At 47.1% G+C, this 19,407-nt stretch overlaps 1 protein-coding gene across 1 annotated transcript in view; it reads left to right on the top strand.

The window, feature by feature from the left end:
- The first annotated feature begins 6,956 nt into the window (after positions 1-6,956).
- Positions 6,957-19,407, top strand: part of CACHD1 (cache domain containing 1) — a 91,981-nt gene continuing 79,530 nt past the window's right edge. The window contains exon 1 of the mRNA XM_071436920.1: positions 6,957-7,271. Within this exon, the coding sequence (XP_071293021.1) occupies positions 7,062-7,271 (210 nt within the window). The 5' untranslated portion in view covers positions 6,957-7,061. The remainder of the gene's footprint in view (positions 7,272-19,407) is intronic.

The following is a 19,407-nucleotide window of genomic DNA, read 5'->3' on the forward strand; positions in this document are numbered from 1 at the left end:
GAAAAGAGAGAAGCTGAGATTGGTTAAGTTTTGCCCCACTGGCCAAGAATGTGTCCTTTGAAACACCTGTGAAAATCCAAATTTAGCCAAATTATGAGTCTCTGGAAAACTCTCGCTCATATATAATCAGAGTTCATGTGTGGTTGCTGAGCATCTGCAGCTGAGGGAAATGTGCCCTTAGTCCAGTGCAGGGTACAAAATGACACTGAAATTGAAAACAAGTTTTTTAAAATAAACAAGAGAAGGCATTTAATGCTATTTTTAGAAACATTTTTCAAATTATCCTAAAATTAAAGAAGTGAAAGTAAGCAGTGTTTTGATTTGAGCAATAATCTCACTGACAGCACCTTCCTAATCATGTTTACTCTTTCCAGTACCTGCTTTTAGGTCTGTACTTCTTATAAGTACCCATTAGTAGCTAAGATATGTCTCTGAATGAGAAAAACCGTGGAACAATGAAGACATCAAGAAGTGGGAATTGAAAATTTGTATCCTTTGTTACACAGCATGGACCTGTTTTTCACCCATAACCATGAAGAAATGCTTAATAAGCACGTGGTCTTGATTCAGGACAGAACCAGAGGGACTCAAAGAATGCCTTCAGGTTGTGGAGTTTGCTTCTCCCTCACAATTTTTAGGGGTGATTCCTGGTGAACCTCGTCTGTCTCTAACAGAATTCCCAGTAACTGGGGGCTGTGCTGCTCAAAGGGTTATCCCAGGTATTTTATGGACATGGGAGGTGTGCTGAGCTAAGGAAAGCTCCCCAGCCTGGAGCTGGGATGAGCTGGAATCACAGTTTGGGGAAGAGGCTGCAGCAGCCTTTCCTGCAGCCTGGGAAAGGAAAAAGGAAAGCAGGGCCAGAGCTCAGGTGTGGTGCAGCAAGAACAGGATGAACACTCTGACAGTGCCAGGTGAGCTGCTCACAGCCAAACAGGCTCTCTCCCAGGTAATTATGGCATTATAGAAAGGTCATGACTTAGAAATTGCCAGGAGTGCTGGACAAGAGGTTAAAAAATGCCATCTGGTCATAATAATCCCAAACTGCAGGGCTGCAGCTTTCCCGCGCTGGGATAAACGGGATCTGTTGTGGGATTCTATCATTGTGCCATCCTGTGATTCTCTTTCCTGTATCATGGGTTTTTGCTTTAACACCATGGTGAAACCACACACAGTGATTTTTTTCCAGGACAAAGAGATGTTCTTGTGCCCAGACCCCAAATAACTGCCAGGTAAGAAAATACCTGTAAATTTCTTATGGGAATACCAGAAAGCTCCAAAGTTTTTGGCTTTGTCTTCCACTTTTCTCTCTCTGGGACCTGCAGGGGCAGCAAACCACGACCCTCAGGCCCTTCCATCAACTTCCAGCATCCACCCCAAGCCCTTCATCTGCCTCCCTCTTCCTCATGGCCTATGCCTCTGCCTGTGTTTAACCCTTGCTTAAACATTTCAGCCCTGCAACGCCGAGGGTTTGAAGCCTCTGAGTTTGTTTTCTCCCTTCCATCATCCCTGGGATATTTAGGACAAAATTCAGTGTAAAATCAGAGCCCACAGCAGCGATTCTGTGCTGCAGCCCTGCTGCTCACATCAGGTTTTCCCAGTCCTGAGCTGTGCAGCTGGGCACAATGCTCACTTTGAAATCCCACACCACACACGTGATGGCTTTCATTAAATATATTAAATATATTATCTGGTGATGATGGTGCTGTGGAAAGAATGCTCTCACAGGCAGACTTGCTGCACAGGGAGGGGACCAAGGCGTTTTTTCCATTTTCATTGCTGGTTGTAATCTGCAGGGCAATGACTGATTAAGTGGGCAGATGTTGCTCTAGGAGATAAAACTTGGAGTTGGTGCCTTGTGGAGGCTGCCCCAAAGCAGAGGCTGGGCAGAGCTCCAGAATAAAGCAGGGATTTATTCCAAGCATCTCCTCCATGGATGCACCTTGGGCAGCACCAGAGCCCAGCCAGGCCTGCACCCAAGATGAACCAAAATGGCCCCAAAATGCACGGCCGGGCACGGGCTCTGTCCCTGGGATCAGTTCTGCTCCATTTGCACCTTGCAGTTCATTGTCCCATTCCAGCTTTAGCCCCTGCAGTCCCACCCTGCTTGTTTTTCTCTCTCCAGCCCACGGGGTTTGTGCTCTGGGGCTGAGATTTGGATCATTTGTCCTTGGTGCCCAGCTGGAGCAGGAATTGTTTTGTCTCCCTGCTCTGTGCACAGAGCTCAGCATCCCCTGATGTGAGCCCAGCCCCACACACTAAAGCAGCACAGAATGTGAAAATAGGAAAGCCAAACCTAAGGTATCAGAGTTTTGAGTCTTATAGGTCCTAGCACGTGATACTTGTGAAAATGGGTTTTTGTGAGAGTGCAGACCTAAGAACAGTTATACAGACACCTTCCCAATTAATGAAATATGTTCAAGGAACTGTTAGTTCTGATGTATAACATAATTTGTCATCCACACAGAAGAAAACAAGGTTTAGAGGAGCAGTTTCCAGATGCATGAATCAATTGCTACTTGAAAAATTCCACCCTAAATCCAAGAATTCCACCCTAAATACATGAATTAGAGTTGCTAGCCTTGGTTTAATCCAGTGTGCAACTTGTAACTCTCAGGAGTGAGCAAAGATCAAACTTTCTGGGGAAGCAAGAGCTGCAGCCAAAACTAACACAAAACTGTAACTTCCAGAGGAAATATTTAGAGGCATAATGAGAGGGATGGGAAACTAAACATGAAAATCAACATGGGGAAACGAAGCCCTCAGACTTGGCCTGTGTGCTGATGGCCACAATCAAATTAAGGCACATTGAAAAGGGGTCAGATCAGAAAATAAAATAAAGCACATGAACTGGGAAACAATGCAGGGCAAGAATTGCAGCAAAGCAAGACGTAGTAGTCTCATGTAAACTTTCATTTTCTCTATTTTTATTCTGGATTTATACCAAAGGAGTAAATTTAGCCTTTGCTTGGCGGTCAGAGAGCCACAAAGAATTCCTCAGTTCCTTTCTTGGTGAGGGCCTGGGAGTCGCTCCATCCCTGTGAGGGTTTCTGGATGTGCAGTTTGCACATGACCAGTTAGGGACAGGCTACGGGCAGGGGGGAGAATGGGGCAGGAACTGTGAGGCTTCCAAACTATTTTATTATTCTGAACTATTTTAATATTCCAAACCATCTTATAACTACCTAATAACCTTCTGGAGTGTATATCGTGTTGCTCACAGGCCTGAAGGTCAGGATCATAAAAGAAGTGCCCCTTTTAAGGGGATTTTCCAATGGTCTGACCACATGTTTTTAACATGTGGGGCTCCCAATTTGCTGGGAGGGTTACAGGGATGTGCCAGGGAGTGAAGGAAGCACAGCAGCCTGGGGAGGGGAGACCTCTGCATTCATGTGGCTCTGTATTTACAGCTAAATTTCAGAACAGAAATGAAATATTTGTCTGCAGAGCAACTGGAGAGGATACATCAGCAATATCCCGATCCCTGCAGAGGGGATACACCATTAATAAGCCACAGTGAGTCATTCCCTACAGGAATAGTGTTTTTCTCCAGGGCCATTGCGTGCTCCAGCTATTCCAGAGCCATCCCACTTGTTCTGTTTCCTGACTGACCCGCTTGGCATCTGCCTGTGCTGCTGTCAGAGCGAGTTTACTCCCACCACAGGGCTGGGATTTATATCTGACACGTGTTCCTCCTCTTCCCAACACTCCAGCACTGACACTCCAGCTCTCTTTCCATGCTCTCTAAAAGGAAAAAGGGATGTTTTTCAAGCCTGGCCCCAGTTTTGCAGTCTGAGTTTTTGATGCTTTTAGCAGAGCAGAGCCTTCAGCTCTTCGTCCTTTGGGCCCTTTCCCTCTCCAGCCCGCAGCAGCACACACTCCAATTTTGGGATGCCACAAGCCAAGCTAGGGGGATCCTCCTCTTCTCCAGGGTTTATTCCAAAGCAAAATAACAGGATGGGAGGAAACAGCTTCATGTTGCACCGGGGAGGTTAGATTAGGTAGCAGGAGAAATTTCTTCATGGATGAGCCTTGGCCAGAGCCACCACGCCTGGAAGTGTCCAAAAAATGTGTGGATGTGGCACTGGAGGATGTGGTTTAATGGTGAACATGGAGCTGGGGCTGGGCTTGATGAACTTAGAGGTTTTTCCAACCTTTACAATTCCATAATTCTGTGATAGGAGGACACAGATTTAATCCACAAAAGACAAGTTTGAGAAGGTGACAAACATCAGACCATCTAAATTGGTAGCTTTAACTCACATTCAAAGATCACAGAATCTGAATTTTGGGGCCCTTTCTTCACCTCTTTCCCCCTTGGCATTTTGAAGGGAGATTTTTTCCTCTCTTTCCCTCAGCATTTTGTCCCGTGACACTGAGTGAGCGCGAGCCCGGCTGGTTCAGAAACGCCCCGCTGCTGATCCCTGGGCTGGAGCTCTGCGTCGGGTCTGGCTCCCACATCCTGGAACAACTCCCCATGGATTGCTCCTGCGGGGAGGCAGAGCAGGCAGGAAGCACTGGGAACCCCAGCAGGAATTGGCTCTGCCTCCAGGGCTCTGCAGTCAATGAGTTTTGGTTGTGCAGGAAAATGTGAAACCTGTTCTGTGGGTTCCCTCGCCACCAGCAGCATCCCGGGGCTTTGGAAGTCCAAGGACAACTGCCTCACTCATTTCCTGGGGTTAGTTTATTAAAAAAAAAAAAGTCTATTTGTAGTGTTGACCTTGTGATGGGGTGCAGGAATGGGATGACTTGGAAATCCTTGGAGCTCCAAATGTAGTTGGCTACTGCCTGAGCTCTGGCTGTGACCTTGATTTGACAATGTATTATGTAACAAAGTTCAGATATGAAGTTTTCAAACATGCAGCTACATTAGAAATAAAAATTTTTAAACTGTGGTTTGGCTAGGATATTGAAAAACCACTTGGCTAAATCTTTGTGTCCTACACTGGTGAACCTAATAAAATAAAGTAAAATGGAATACGAAAATGACCACTGCTAAGTGTGAATTTGGCTGAGTTTTGCCCCTGACTTGGACCCAGGGAAGATTTTCCAGCAGAAGTCCAGAAGCTTCAGCATGATGGAAAGAAAATATCCTTGACTTTCAGGTAGCAAAGGCTGCTTCAGCAATGGAAATACAAGGTAGCAATTAGGGCAGCTTTGAGAGGCATCCTTTGGGTTTGGATTGCTTTGGCTAAACCAGGATTCTCAGGAATACTGACTAAAAATTCATTAAATATAAATATAAATATTATTAGGCTCATAAATCACCTAAATGAACAAAAGCCAAGGATAAGCTGGTGCAGTTTTTGCATAGGAAGAATTATATTTCATTTATTAAACTCAAATGAAAGAGAGTTTTGCTGATGTCCCTCAGAGATGGCAGCAGGTGCTGCTGGGAGGAGCAAATTTCAGCTCTCAGCTCCCATTCCTGACAAAGTGGGATGAGGAATTCCTGTGGGCACCAGCACCTGGGAGAAGTCAGGAAAATCAACCATTAGAGCAGATAGAAACCACATTTCAAGGAAACGGGATATGATTATAGTAAATAATACATTGTATGAATGCTTGGAGGAATTGTTAGCTCCTGGAATTTACTGCTACAGGACACAAATGGCTCTGGTAGGACTCTTAAAAATGTAACTGTGGATGTGGGTTATTGAAGCCATTGTGTCTCTACAGCCCAGATTTATTTAAACATTATCTACACCTGCACAATTATTGTTAATTAATGAAGAGTAAATCTGGAGCCTGTGTGTTTTGTTGTGGGCCTGGTGTTTGGCTTCTTGGGCTTGTTGATTGCTGGGCAGTACCTCCAGGTCCAAAATTTATTCCTTGTTTGAGTTTTTCTAACACAACCTGATGTAGCTTGGTTCCTGACGGTCAGGAGCAGAGGTGGCACCTGGGGACATGGCTTGGTGCTGCTGGGTTAATGGTTGGATTTGATGACCTTGGATGTCTTTTCCAATTTACTTATCCTGTGATTCTAGATTTTGATGTGCTGCTACAGGTTACTGGATGCAGGGCTTGTCGTGTGCTTGTGCACATGGCATCGACACAGCTTTTTGCAGGGGCATAGTGATAGGACAAGGGGGGAGTGTCTTTAAACTGAGGGGGATTAGGTGTAGATTAGAAATCAGGAATAAATTCTTCCCTGGCAGGGCGGGCAGGCCCTGGCACAGGATGCCCAGAGAAGCTGTGGCTGCCCCTGGATCCCTGGCAGTGCCCAAGGCCAGGCTGGAACAGCCTGGGACAGTGGAAGGTGTCCCTGCCATGGCAGGGGTGGCTTGGATTTTGAAGTCCTTCAACCCAAACCATTCGATGATTCTTTATTTCCTGCCCCAAAGGGGACGTTTCTCCAGGTATCTCGGCTCGTCGTTTTATCCGTGCTGCTCTTCCCTCTTCCAGGGGGTGCAGCTGTGTGTTTGCCGCCGTTCCTTGCATTCATTTATTTGTTTATTGCCCATGTCAGTTGCACTACAAACATTTCCTCAAGGCTCGCTGCCCGACACGAGGCCGCGCTGGGCGGCGCCGTGGCCGGGGGACGGATGGCTTCGTCCTCGGGGTTGCGAAAGGAGACGTCGCACACTGATAAAACAAAATAAATACAATAAAAGGGGAAGGAAAAAAAAAGTTTTAAAAGAGTTTTAAAAGATTTTTTAAAAATCCGAGGAGGCAGAGCGGTGCCCGTTCGGAAGGCGCTGCCGGCCGATGGAAGCCGCCCCGCTCCGTGTCCCCCGCCCGGTCCGGGGGCACGGCGGCCTCCGGGGCGGGGCTGGCGCGGGGGGCCCGGCCCGGCCCCCGCCCGCAGCGCGGCGGCCCCAGACGCCTCCCCCTGCCCGCGGCGCCTCCGCTCGGCCCCGCCGCTCCCGCTCCTCCTCCGCGCCGCAGTTTGCGTCTCTCCGTCTCTCTCCAGCGCCGGGGCCGCGGAGCGCGGGCCCCGCCGAGCGCCGTGAGCGCGGAGCCGGGCGCGGGGCAGCGCCCGCCGCCGTCCCCTGCATGGCGGGCGGCCCCTGAGCGGGGCAGGCGCTGCCCGCGGCCGGCGCTGCCCGCGGCGCTCCCCCAGCATGGCGCGGGGCGGCGGGCGGCTGCAGCCCCGCTCCGCCGCCGCTGCCCCTGCCCGGGGGGACCGGGGGCCGCTCGGCCTCCTGTGCCTGGCGCTGCTGTGCGCGCTGGGCGCCGCCGAGGCGGAGTTCTCCATCCTGGACGAGGCGCAAGTCCTGGCCAGCCAGATGAGGAAACTCGCCACCGAGGAGCTGAGGGTCGTCACCATGCAGGTACGGCCCGGCCCGGCCCGCGCCTCGCCTGGTTTTCCCTCCTTCCTTCCTTCCCTCCCTCCCTCCTCCGCACGCTCTTCCCGATTCCTGCCTTGCCCTTTCTCTCTCCATTCCTTTCTTTCTTTCTTCCATCGGTTCTTTTCTTCTTCTCAAACTTTCCCTCCCCCCTGCGCGGGCTGCCCGGCTTCTCTGGCCCCGGTCCCCTCAGCTCCGGCTCTCCCCGGCCCCGCTCTCTCAGCCCCGTTCCCCTCAGCCCCAGCTCCGCTCAGCCCCGGCTTTCCCCGTCCCCGCTCCCCTCAGCCCCGTCCCCGTTCCCCTCAGCCCCGGTTCTCCCCAGCCCCGGCTCTCCCCGTCCCCGTTCCCCTCAGTCCCGGCTCGCCCCGTCCCCGTTCCCCTCAGCCCCGGTTCTCCCCAGCCCCGGCTCTCCCCGGCCCCGCTCCCTCATTCCCGGTTCTCTCCGGTCCCGCTTCCCCCGCAGTGCCTCCCGCCCGAAGGCGAGCGCGGCCGTAGCGGCGGGGCACGGGCAGTTTCTTGTTTTATTTGCGATTTACACAATAGGAGCAGCCAAAACCGCCTCCCGCAGCCGCGGAGGGGCCCGAGCCCGGGCTCGGGGCTGAGCCCGCCGTGCCCCGGGGCAGCTCCGGGCGGGGGGCTCGGGGCCGAGCCGGTCCCGGCCGAGCATCCCGCGGGCAGGAGCTGCGGGGCGGTCGGGGCAGCGATGGCTGCCGGCCCCAGAGTGCGGCCGGAGGAGTTTGTTGGGATGCTGCATTCGGGGGAAGGCTGCTCTCCTGGCCGGAGTTGTGTGCTGTTTGCGGGTGCTCTGCTGGAGGCCGGTGGGACTTGCAGGGAGCGCTGGTACCTGCGGTACAGCCGGCGGCTGCCGACCCTCTCTGGAGGGGGGAAAAGTGAAATCGGATCCCGGGCGGCTTTCAGGGGAAGGTATGGTCAGTAGCAAATGCAGTTTTAAAAGCCTCCCAGATTGAAAAGGAGACACTTTCATAGGATCAGCGGGGGTCTCTACCCAAATGGCCTTTTATCTTCTCTAAACTGGCTGCATTCTCTCACCTCTGGACCATCATTGTGCTGGGCGGCCTCCTAGGGCTCGTTTTGTCCGGGCAAACACTGAGCTGTCTCTTGTCCTTGATGCTGAGAAGACGCGGATTTAAATGACTTCACTTAACAAGGTACATTATTGATGTACTGAATTCAAGGAAGTCCTTTTTTTTTTCCCCCTTCTGCCATGCATACGCATGTGTGTATTTCCCCTCAAAAGATAGAAGCATAATCCTTTGCTTTGGTGGAGTCTCTGTTAATGCAAATTAAGGCAGTATAATTGCATTGCTAAATCCGTTTCTGGCGTTAAAAAACATTATAATACGATCACCTCAACGCGTGTTGTATTTGAAAAAGCAGCTCACAGAAATATACATTGTTACAAGCATTAACCATAGGATGAGCCAGGTTTTCTTTCCAAGAATTGTACCGATGATCCAAGCTCGAGAACAATCTGGATGCCAGTGCACGGAGATGCAAATAATGTTAAAATTCTGTTTACTATTAATTGGATATTTAAGGCCCTGAAGTAATTTAATGTGGTGGAACTGGTAGTTAAACTGAAACCCTTTTCATACTCAGCTCTATTTTTATATGCTTCGTATTTTGACTGTCTCAACTCTCATCACGCTAATGCCCAGCCTGTCCTTTGCTCCCCCCTGGAACATTGTTACAGCTGTTTAAGATTAAAAACCGGTGGGAACAAACCTCCCCTGATTTTAGAAGCTTTTTTTGCTGACCTCCTACAGTAGAATAAAAAATGTTATGACATGTGTCACTGCTGCCAATGCTTCTCACTTGGTTTTAGGGCTGAAATTTCCAAAGCCTGCTCAGGCAGGGATGGGTGTAGCTGGCACAGAATTCCCCATTATTTCTGCGTGTTCAGGGCTGTTGGTGAGTGGTGGTGAGCACCTGGGGCCAGGTGCCACAGTGGGGATGTTGGGATGATGCAGACAGGTCGTGTTTGCAGAAAAAACAGAAAAGAAAGGTGTGGGGCTTTGGCAGGAGAGTGAGAACACTTCCCTGCTTTAAGTGGATACAAATCCAAGGGTGTTGTCCTGGTTTAGGGGGTGGCAGGCCCCAAATCAGGACTGGTGAGGGGAAGCTGTGGTGGAGGGAGGAAGGGTTGACATCCAGCCGTTAGTTTTATTTGCTTCACAAGCCAGAGAGGAGGAAGTGGCAGGATCCAGTGCTTCCCTTGCGTGCTCTCCCCACGCTCTGGCCCTTGCCTGCTGTGGCTCCCACATCTGCACATCCTGCTCTCAGGCAGGAGGTGGTGGTGTCACCAGGGGGCTTTGCAGGAAGGGTCTGAGCTGGAGGTGGGCAGGAAGCATCCAATGAGTGCGGGAGCAGGTGGGAATGCTTCAGTAGAGCCAAGGTGAGAGGTTGGTTGGGTGTGTTTTGAGTCTGGGAGAGGAGGAAGGTCTGGACAGAGCCTCCGTAAGTGCAGGAAGGCAGGATGAGATGAGGTGGAGACTCCAGAGCGGACACCAGAGGAGCAGGTGGAAGAGGTAAGAGGAGAAGGATGGAATTTGTGAGCCTTAAATGCCTGTGAGGAGGGGCAGGGAGTAATGGAAGCTGTGGGATATGAAATAAATCAGATTTCTGCGGGAGCGCTGGCGGTGCTGTGAACCAGCTCCTTCTCTGTCCGGTGTCTCCTTCCTGTGGCACCTTCTCCTTGTACCTGTGCTTCATGGCTCCAGCAGCAGTGAGGACTGACTGCTCCTCATAAAATCACATCATTTGGCATTGTTGAGAGGAGTGGGGTACAGCTGGAAGAGAGCTTGAAGCTACAGGCAGACTGAGGGTGAGAGAGGGTTCTGGTGGCACACCAGTGTGACAATTGATTTTTGGCACTCACACCACTGCTTTCTATTTCCAGAGCCTTGCATGAGGGCAGTGCCTGACTGTCACCTTTGGGGAGTGCTTTGTTTCCTCGCCCATGCAAGTGCTCTGGTTTCATTTATAAATTTATTCCTTGAATGGTACTGCCTAGAGCAGCTGAGGATCATGTAGTGTAGGTGACAACTCGTGAGTTGCATCATTTGCTGGATGTGTTGAACAGCAGCTTAAGAGTTTCTTATTTAAATTTCCAATTAGAATATACGTGTTTGTACCGTGCCAGGGATGCCCTTAGTGAGAACACGTGCTGGGCTCTGCAGTGTGTGTGGGTTCCTGGGTGTCTGCCTCTCTGTTCTTTCTCCACGAGTGGTTAAATATTGAAAGTTCATCAGTTGTCTGATTTTTCTCTGTTGCTCTGATTAATTATTGTTCCCCCTCTGTTTGGCAGTTCTGCCAAACCCCCAGTTAATGATGTTGCTGTGTCTTAATATTCTGTGTCCTCCCTTTCCCGTGCTGGGGTGTGAGTGCTGTGTACATACACATTTTTACAGGGGTTTTTGCCCTGAGCAGCAGAGGTGATCTGTTTATGTTTCTGCCCAAAGTCATTTCCCAAATCAAGCAGAAACATCCTCACCACAGTCTCTTCCCTTCCTCTCCCTCCTGCAGGACGGGGGGCGCTGGAGAAGGGCTGTGGGTTGTGCTGTACCACAGTCACCTGTGAGTGTTCCTTTGTTTCTGGGCAGCCAGAGCACGTTGGCAGCATCCCTGCCATTCCAGGGAGCACTGCTGGCAGCAGGCTGCATCCTTGGGAGGCTGTGGGCACTCCCAGCTCTGTGTTCTTGTCATTCCTCAGCAAACTCTCAGTGTCCCATGGCATGGCCTGCCAAGGGCTGCAGCTCGGTCAATGACTACTTGTGTGACGGTCCTGTAATGTATTCTCCTGGGCAGAGCTGGCACTCAGCACTAATTAAAAGTTAAGAGCCTTTTCTTACTAAAATTGTAACTGAATTGGTGGTTGTGGCATGACCTGGTCTGCGGGTGGAGTTTCACCATTGCTGTTACCTGGCTTGTCTGATCCCAGCTTCTCTGGCCTGGCTGAAATTACAGGGGTAGGTTGTTGGTTGAAACAACTGAAATTCTTTAGTTGGGAGGTGAGGGCAGGTAAAGAATAAATCAGAACTTTTGTGAGCGATTGGTTTGGTTTTGGCGAGGTTTAACCCTCTAAATCTGCTCTGGGTGAGGTGAGGAATATTTTTTGGTATTGTGGGTCAAGGTAACGTTTCCATCTCCAAAACAGGGATATAATACTTGCAGCCAGAGTTGAAAGGAGTAAGAAATGCTTTGAAGATGAAAAGCATTAAATGCCTCTATAACTCTCAAAATGCATGTTGATGTTTCCAGCCAGACAGTAACAAAAGTTGTAGGCCCAGAGGGCCTCGGATATTTGTGAAGGCAGCTCTGCCATCTTAATCCTTAGCTCCTACTCTGAGAAGGAAGCACAGCCCTTTCTCATTGTCTGCTACTGATCTTGGGGTCTGGAATTAAAAAAATGCATTTTGAATCTGAAAAAAAAATTTTAAAAAAAGCAGTTTGCTGGTCACTTTTTTCCCTGTTTATTTTTAGTATTAATACTGTGCAAACAATAATATATTAATACATCAGGTGATGCAGTGATGTGTAAAATAACAGCTTAGTACAGGCTTCTCCTGGTTGATTGGCAAGCGTATTATTTATTTATTTCTCTCCCTAATAGCTTGTCTGGCCATATGTTTTTCAAGAGGAACAGATTGTGCTCAGACAAGCACAACACGGAGACAGAGACATGTCCAAGGGTTTATATGGGCTGAAAAATCCACATTCTTTGAGGATTTTGGGGTAATGGCAAAGAGTTGGAGTCACCAGAACTGTCCATTTTTTTCAGTCCTTTTTAAAATGAGTGTTGACAGAATGCAGCACTATTTATTTTTTCTAATGGGATTGTCTTCTGGCTATTGGATTTACTACTTAGAAGAGATAAATCCCATTTTGAGCTGTCCTGCAGACCAGTATAAATACCAGAACCGTGGTCCTCCATCTCTGAAATCAGGGGTTTCACACATTTCTCCACTTCTTTTGATGGGTCTTTATAAATAAATCTGTGGTGAGCGTGAGGCACTTGCACAGCAAGTGGTGTAAAACCCCACGTCCTCCAGCTCTGAAACCTGGACCTTGTGCACCCTCAGCACAAAAAACTGCTGTTTTTTTTTTCCTATTATTTTCATCTTGTGAAGCTGAAATACCAAAAAAAAACCCCATAAGTAAGGAAGGCTGTTAAGTGTTTGATTGTACCTTTTTGGGTTATTTAAATATTATTTGGCAGTAGTGTGTGCTGTAGCAATTATTACAGAGCAGAAACCAGTGGAGGAAAACCTCATCTGTTTTCCATGATTATGCCTTAGTTTGAGTCCAGCTACAGCAGCTTTATCCGAGCCTCTCTGGCAGCCCAAGTTTTTTATCCTTTTCCACACATATTCCTTTTTTTTCCTGCCATGAACCATTTCCAAAAGCCAGCGAGAGGGTCCTGGTGGAAGGGCAGAGCAAATCTGAATTTTTAATCAGGCTTTGAGCCGCCTCTTCAAAGGGTCGGGGCATCCTTAGCGCTGTGGCATCAGCCGGGGCTGACATTCCACTTCAAACACCGGGAATGCAGCTGGCCCGGCCAGATAAAAGTTGGGCTGTGGAGCAGCAAGGTGGGCTGGCAGATAATGAGCAGTGCCCGAGCATCCCGGGGACAGCAGGAATTCAGATCTCCCGGGAGGTGATTGGGGAGCTCAGCTGTGCCAGGGCTGATAACACGAGGAAGGCGCGCAGGGAAATGCACTCTTGGTTTTTGGAGTGGTTGGTGCCTGAGAAGCTGCTCTGCTGTCATAGCCTGGGCAGGCACTGGGGAGAAAAAAGCCTAATTTTTGTTGTAAAAAACGTAGAGAAATTTTCTTCTTTCAGAGAGGCAAAATGTGTTTGAGTTGGGAAAAAAAAAAGTTTTCTTGTGCGTGTGTTTTCCAGTTTTTCTTTTATATCTGTATATTAAAAGGGAGAATTAAGAGTAAATGGATTTGTTTGTTGGTTTTTGGGGAGGAATTGGCCAAGAAATGCTCAGAGCCTTGTCATTCATTGCTCTCCTGTGTGGAAGTGCCCAGCTCTAAGGAATTGCCCCAAATTTTATTTCCATATTGTTGGGGTGCTCCATAGCTGGGGTACCTGAGCTTGGGGTACCTGAGGTCTCTGTGAGCCTGGAAATGGCAACACTTCCTGGATAAGGGTTGGATCATGGCCCAGAAATGATTTATTTTGATGCATCTGAATAGGAAAATACTAATTTTTTTTTTCTTTCTAATTTTTTTTTCTGTAGATGAATAATATAACTTAATAATTGCAATTTTAGTGACTTTCCTGATGCATCAATCTTTGTTTTGTACGTCAAAAATTTTGCTGAGGTTTTGATTAATAGCTCTTGTATTGTAGGTTTAATGCAGAATAAAGTGTAAAAATATGGAGAGCCTGCACTCCTCAATCATCATTTTCCTGTAGCTTGTTGTTGTTCAATACCATGCAGTGTTAGTGAAATCTGAAAGGATACATATCCTTGTGTTCTCTTTTCCATGGAAAACAGCATAAAAACACTGCTGCTTATGCAATGTCTGTTGTGGAAATTTTCCTTTTCTGATATAAAACATAAGCCAAGTTATTCCTTGAATCTTGTGCTCTGTGTGTTCTTACCCTGTGCAGAAATCTGGATGAAATTATGTGTCTGCTTTAGCAGTGAGAATCTGAGCTGACTTTTGAAACAATCCTGGTGCCACAAATCAGGAGCGCTCATTTCCAATCCCAGGAAAAGTGTTAATGGAGTCACTTTATCAACTGCCTCCATGGAGAGCCTCCCAAGAGACTTTGCACAAGTATATTTGCACAATTACAAGAATTAGTAAAAGCAAACTGCTCCATCTCCCTTCAGCAGCTTCCCAGCCAGGAGCAGCTGATGAAAACAGCTTTTTGTGGAGCTGTTGGCCTCTGAGCTCAGAGATTTGCACAACTTGGGCTGTCTGATATGAACTCCCTTCCACCTTTTGGATAAAAAACTGTAATTTTCCCTTCAGCATGTCTGCAGAACTGTCTAGCCAGTGCTCCCTGTCCAGCTTTGACCTTCTTTTGCACATATCCCTGCGATGCTGTAGGAATTTCTGGCTGTACTTTGGCTTGTCACAGGTGGGAGTGAGGCCAGGGGAAAAGAAACCCTTCAAAACAGACACATCTGGAGGTTGCCATAAAAGTTTCTAGGAGCTGGAACGCCTTAAGCTGAATTTTTGGTGTGTTCACCCAGGTGGGATTGTTTTTGGTGCTGTTTTTGGGGGATTTCACACCAAAGTGCATGAGGAGATAAGTTCAGCTTGGCAGAGGTGATGTGGGGGTACCACAGCAAAGGGCTGAGGGCTCCCAGTGACCTCCCTGGCCCTGCTTCTCTCCCTTGCAGCAAAGGAAGAATTAGAACCATTTCCCTTTGGGCTGTGTCTCACCTCAGGACTCACACCAGACAAACCCTAGGGAGGTGTTTGCAGGGGTTCTAGGACGAAGGAAGAGAGAGAATTTAGACTCTTATGTTTTAGAAGGTTGATTTATTATTTTATGATATATATTACATTAAAAGAAAATGATACATTAAAGCTATACTAAAAGAATAGAAGAAAGGATTTCATTAGAATGCTAGAAAAGAATGATAATAAAATTTTGTGACTGCTCACAGCTTCAACAGAAGTAACTGTCATTAGTGTCAGGTGTTATTGCTCCAGTTGGGATGATGGCTCAGCTCCTGATGCTTCCCAAAACAAACCTGGGAACTGGGATTGTGGTCATGGTTAACCTGTACTGCAAGAGAAAAATGAGTGGTGTGAGGCTTTTTGGGCTGCTGAGGTGTTGGATGTGCAGGGGAGCTTTTTGGGAATACCCTTCAATGAACAATACCCCACCTTGGGGTGGCTGTGGAATTGTGCATTTTGTGGGGGCAGAAGTGAATTCTCCAAAAAGTAAATTTTGCTTTTGGTGGTTGCCTGTCCATTGCAAACCAGCCCAGGGGCAGCTGCTGGTGGGAGGTGGGCACAGAAGGAGATCACATCAGGTTGTTTTTGTTGCCTTGTTCGTGGTCAGTCAATGAACAGGTTGGTTTTCCTCTTTTCTCCAATATCATCAGAAATCATGTGGGATTTCTGGCTGTTGATAAAGACTAATGGGAGAATAGGGAAGAAGCAGCATCTCCCATTGCAAGGAGTGTGAAAGGAGGAGGGAAAGCCACTTCCACTGTGGATCCTAAATTGCAGTTTGTATTTCGTTACTGCAAGCTGAAGCTGCAAAAAATTTTTTTAAAAAAGGCCATTTTTTTTCTCTATTCTCTATTTCCAGTTGACAACAGTCTGGTCAAGCCCTCATGGACAGGTGTGTTCCAGAGGGGCCAAACCAACATTTTGGAGACAGGATTTTTGTGTGGTGTGGAAGGCACAGAAGGATAAAAATAGGCATGTTTTTAATTTGAGGTTAATACACTTAGCAGTTTTAACAATGAAAGGATATTTAATTTAAATAAGCCACAGCTGTAGGTAGTTAGACTTCCTTGGGCACATTGTTTGCCCAAGGAATTGTCTGGAATATGAATTTCAGAATTGTCTTTGATTCCTTTTGCCAGTGGCTGGCCAGGAGTGCCAGGTGTGCTGTGGGATTTCTTCCCTTGCTCTGTTTTGGTGGAGTTCAGCTGCACACAGCATTTCAGAGGGAAAACTGCACTTTCTGGAGCAGGCAGGAATGAGCACTGAGGATGCTTGTTTGTCACAGTAGGCAGCTGTGGTCAGGCTGCTGGCTTTAAACTGTGCATTTCAGTCTTTGATCTCTGTGATTAAAATTAGAAATTCTTATTCCTGGCTACACAGTCTCCTGTGTCTTCCTTGAAGGAGGTTTTGATTTTAAAAATGGAAGAGAGATGATATTTACATACATTGCAGGAGGAGGATGGAAATTGTGAACTTCTGAGAGGTTTTAGCTTCAGATGAGCTTCACCAAGGTGGAGGTTGCAAACCCAAACCTAGTGGCACTAAGTAGCCAAGCTTCTCATTAGTGCAGTTGGGGAAAACAAGAAATCTTCTCTTTAATTTTTTATTTTTGACTGAAAGGAAGCTATAATTATAAAGGATCCTATTCTGGCTCTTCCTTTTGAATTCTGCTGCTGTTATATTTTACAATCCCTAGACCATTTCAGTAGCTGCTTTGATGGATGTGCTTGATGGTCTTGAAGTTGTTAAATTCAGCTCACTGATGATGCAGCTGTTCTTGGCAGAGAGGAACCTCTGCTGTGCTGAGTTCACCACTGGGAACACAGGATTTTATTCCAAAAGTTGTGTTTGGTTTCTGAAATTTTAAATACTGACATACTGGTGATGCTGTATTTCCATTAAAACCACTGCCTGCAAAGCCAAAATTAAAGCAACCCCAACACAGCCATGATAGGAGATAACTTGTTTAATAGAAATAGAAATGACCAGTTGTTTATTTTTATTTGGTGTGAAATTCAATCTCATGAATTTTAAAATATCGATTCACTGTGATGTCACAGAAATAGAATTTTGCCTCCCCCTTCATTATTTATGTATTTATTCAGCAAGTGGTTGGCTGAAAGTCTAGAAATAAATTTTTTTTAAAAAAAAGTATATTCTGGTAATTGCAACCTCAGACTTTGAAATGCTGCTTTTTCCTACCTTTCCAAGAATAGAACCTCAGCCTCCAAAAATAAATGCAACCCAACATCCATCATCACCATGGTGTTCAGTGCTTGGAATGGTGGATTTCTCCTGGAGGAGCAAAGGTGCAGCAGCTATTTTGGGAAGGGAAGATGTGGGGTGGGGATGAAATGAATGCAGAGTTGCTCTGGGAGGGCTCCTTGGAAACCTCAGACCTGCCTGGGGTGTGTGTTGTCTGGTGGCCTCAGAGCCTGAAAAGTCAGGGTGAAGAGGAGGAAAAAGAAGCAGGGAAAGGGACAACAGTGATTCAAATATTTACTGAGGGAAGGTGTTCATTTGGAATTCTTTGGAATGTTCTTGATGTACACTGCAGGTGCACACGGTGTAGGTCAGGCTCATTCCAGGCTCTTCCCTGGTTTTATTGACCCTCATCTTCCTGCAACTTTGGTACAGAAACTGCCCTTTCATTCCAGGCTCTTCCCTGGTTTTATTGACCCACATCTTCCTGCAACTTTGGTACAGAAACTGCCCTTTCATTCCAGGCTCTTCCCTGGTTTTATTGACCCACATCTTCCTGCAACTGTGGTACAGAAACTGCCCTTTCATTCCAGGCTCTTCCCTGGTTTTATTGACCCTCATCTTCCTGCAACTTTGGTACAAAAACTGCCCTTCTTGTCCAGGGCCTTGCATCCCAAACTGTGGCTCCTTGGTGAGCACAGGGGCTTCTGTGGAGTTTGTGCATCAAACTGCACTGCAGGGCCAGGAGCAGCAGGGCTGGGTTTCTGCTGCCCTCCCCTGTCACTCCCCGTTCCCTGGCCTCTGCTTTGCTTGTTTGCTGCCATTTCTGCCATTCCTGTTTGCCATTCCCTGTCCCCTGCTTCCCAGTGCCGCTTCCCTGCCCATGGCACTTGGCCTCACTCTGCACAGCTGAGGTGGCCTGGTGGCAGCTCTGGTGTGGCAGGGACCTCTCCAACAATGTTCTTTTTATATACATTATTTTATATATATATATGTGTGTGTATATGTATGTGTATATGTATGTATATGTGTATATATATGTGTATATATATGTATATGCATGTATATGTATGTGTATATATATGTGTATATATATGTATATGCATATGCATGTATATGTATATATATGTATATGTATGTATATGTATGTATATGTATATGTATATATATGTATATGTATATATATGTATATAATGTTTCTATATATTATACGTATATAAATTATTATTTGTATATATATTATGTATATAAATGATATATTAAATTGTAATATATTATTCATATATACATTATTATTTGTATATACATTATTGTGTATATAAGCGATGAATAGAATTTCTATATATCATTTGTATATACATTATTATATTATATACATTATGTATATAAATTATATATAATTTTAATATATTTGTATATACGTTATTTGTATATACATTATTACATTTATTCTGTATTATATACCTTTTTATATACATTATTATCATTATTCCAATAGGGAATAAATAACAGGATGCCACCAGATCCCCTGGAATTTTGTGCTTGCTGGAAGATACCTGTGAGGGCTTTTGATGTGGGCATGGAGGGATAGAAGGAGGGATGGCTGGAAGCTGAGAGAGAGCAGGTTTAGCTGGGATGTTTGGAGGGAATTGTTCCTTGTGAGGCCCTGGCACAGTGCCCAGAGCAGCTGGGGCTGCCCCTGGATCCCTGGCAGTGCCCAAGGCCAGGCTGGACACCCTGGGCAGGGGAAGGTGTCCCTGCCATGGCAGGGTGGGGTGGGATGGGATGGGGTGGGATGGGATGGGAAGGGAAGGGGTGGGATTGAAGGCCCTTCCAAGCCAAACCATTCTGGGACTCTGTGTTCCTGCAGGGATGGGCGTGGGTGGAGCACACACCTGATGTTGGTGTGTGTGACCAACCCCAGCAGTTCTGCCACCGCCGGCTCTTCCTCCTTGTCCCCTGAGGAGCTGCACTGGAGTTCGGCTGCTGCTGCTGCCCCTGGGAGAGGACATTTAATTTTAATCCTGAAGAGAGATTCACAGCCTGTTTGGGATTCTTTTTGGGATCCTGCCTCAGAAATGAAGTTAGAGCCAGTGTCAGCATCGGGCCCTGAGTCTAAAAATATATTTAAAATATGGAAACCTTGCCATAGCAAGGCTGTGGTTTGCACTGGCCAGAATGCAAAGCTGGCCCACAGGCACACCCATGCTGAGGAGGATTCTCAACTTCTGCCTTTGCTTTGATGATGTAGAAAGAAAAAAGAGAAATTTTTTTTTTAATTACTTTTTTAGAAACATTTTTTTCCTTTTGGTGGACAGAAGATAACAGTGTCTGTCAGGGGTCTGTACCTATCTTAGTTACTTCAGAATCTCAGGAGATGCTGAGCCCCTGTGGGAAAAGGAAAGGGAGGCAAAAGATGGAGAAAGAGGATGAAGTGGCTGTGCACTGCTTTGGTGTGGGTAAGAGCA

The sequence above is a fragment of the Agelaius tricolor genome, unplaced genomic scaffold, assembly GCF_023055355.1.
Source record: "Agelaius tricolor isolate 1412-34295 unplaced genomic scaffold, bAgeTri1.0.p SCAF_11, whole genome shotgun sequence".
NCBI lineage: Eukaryota > Metazoa > Chordata > Aves > Passeriformes > Icteridae > Agelaius > Agelaius tricolor.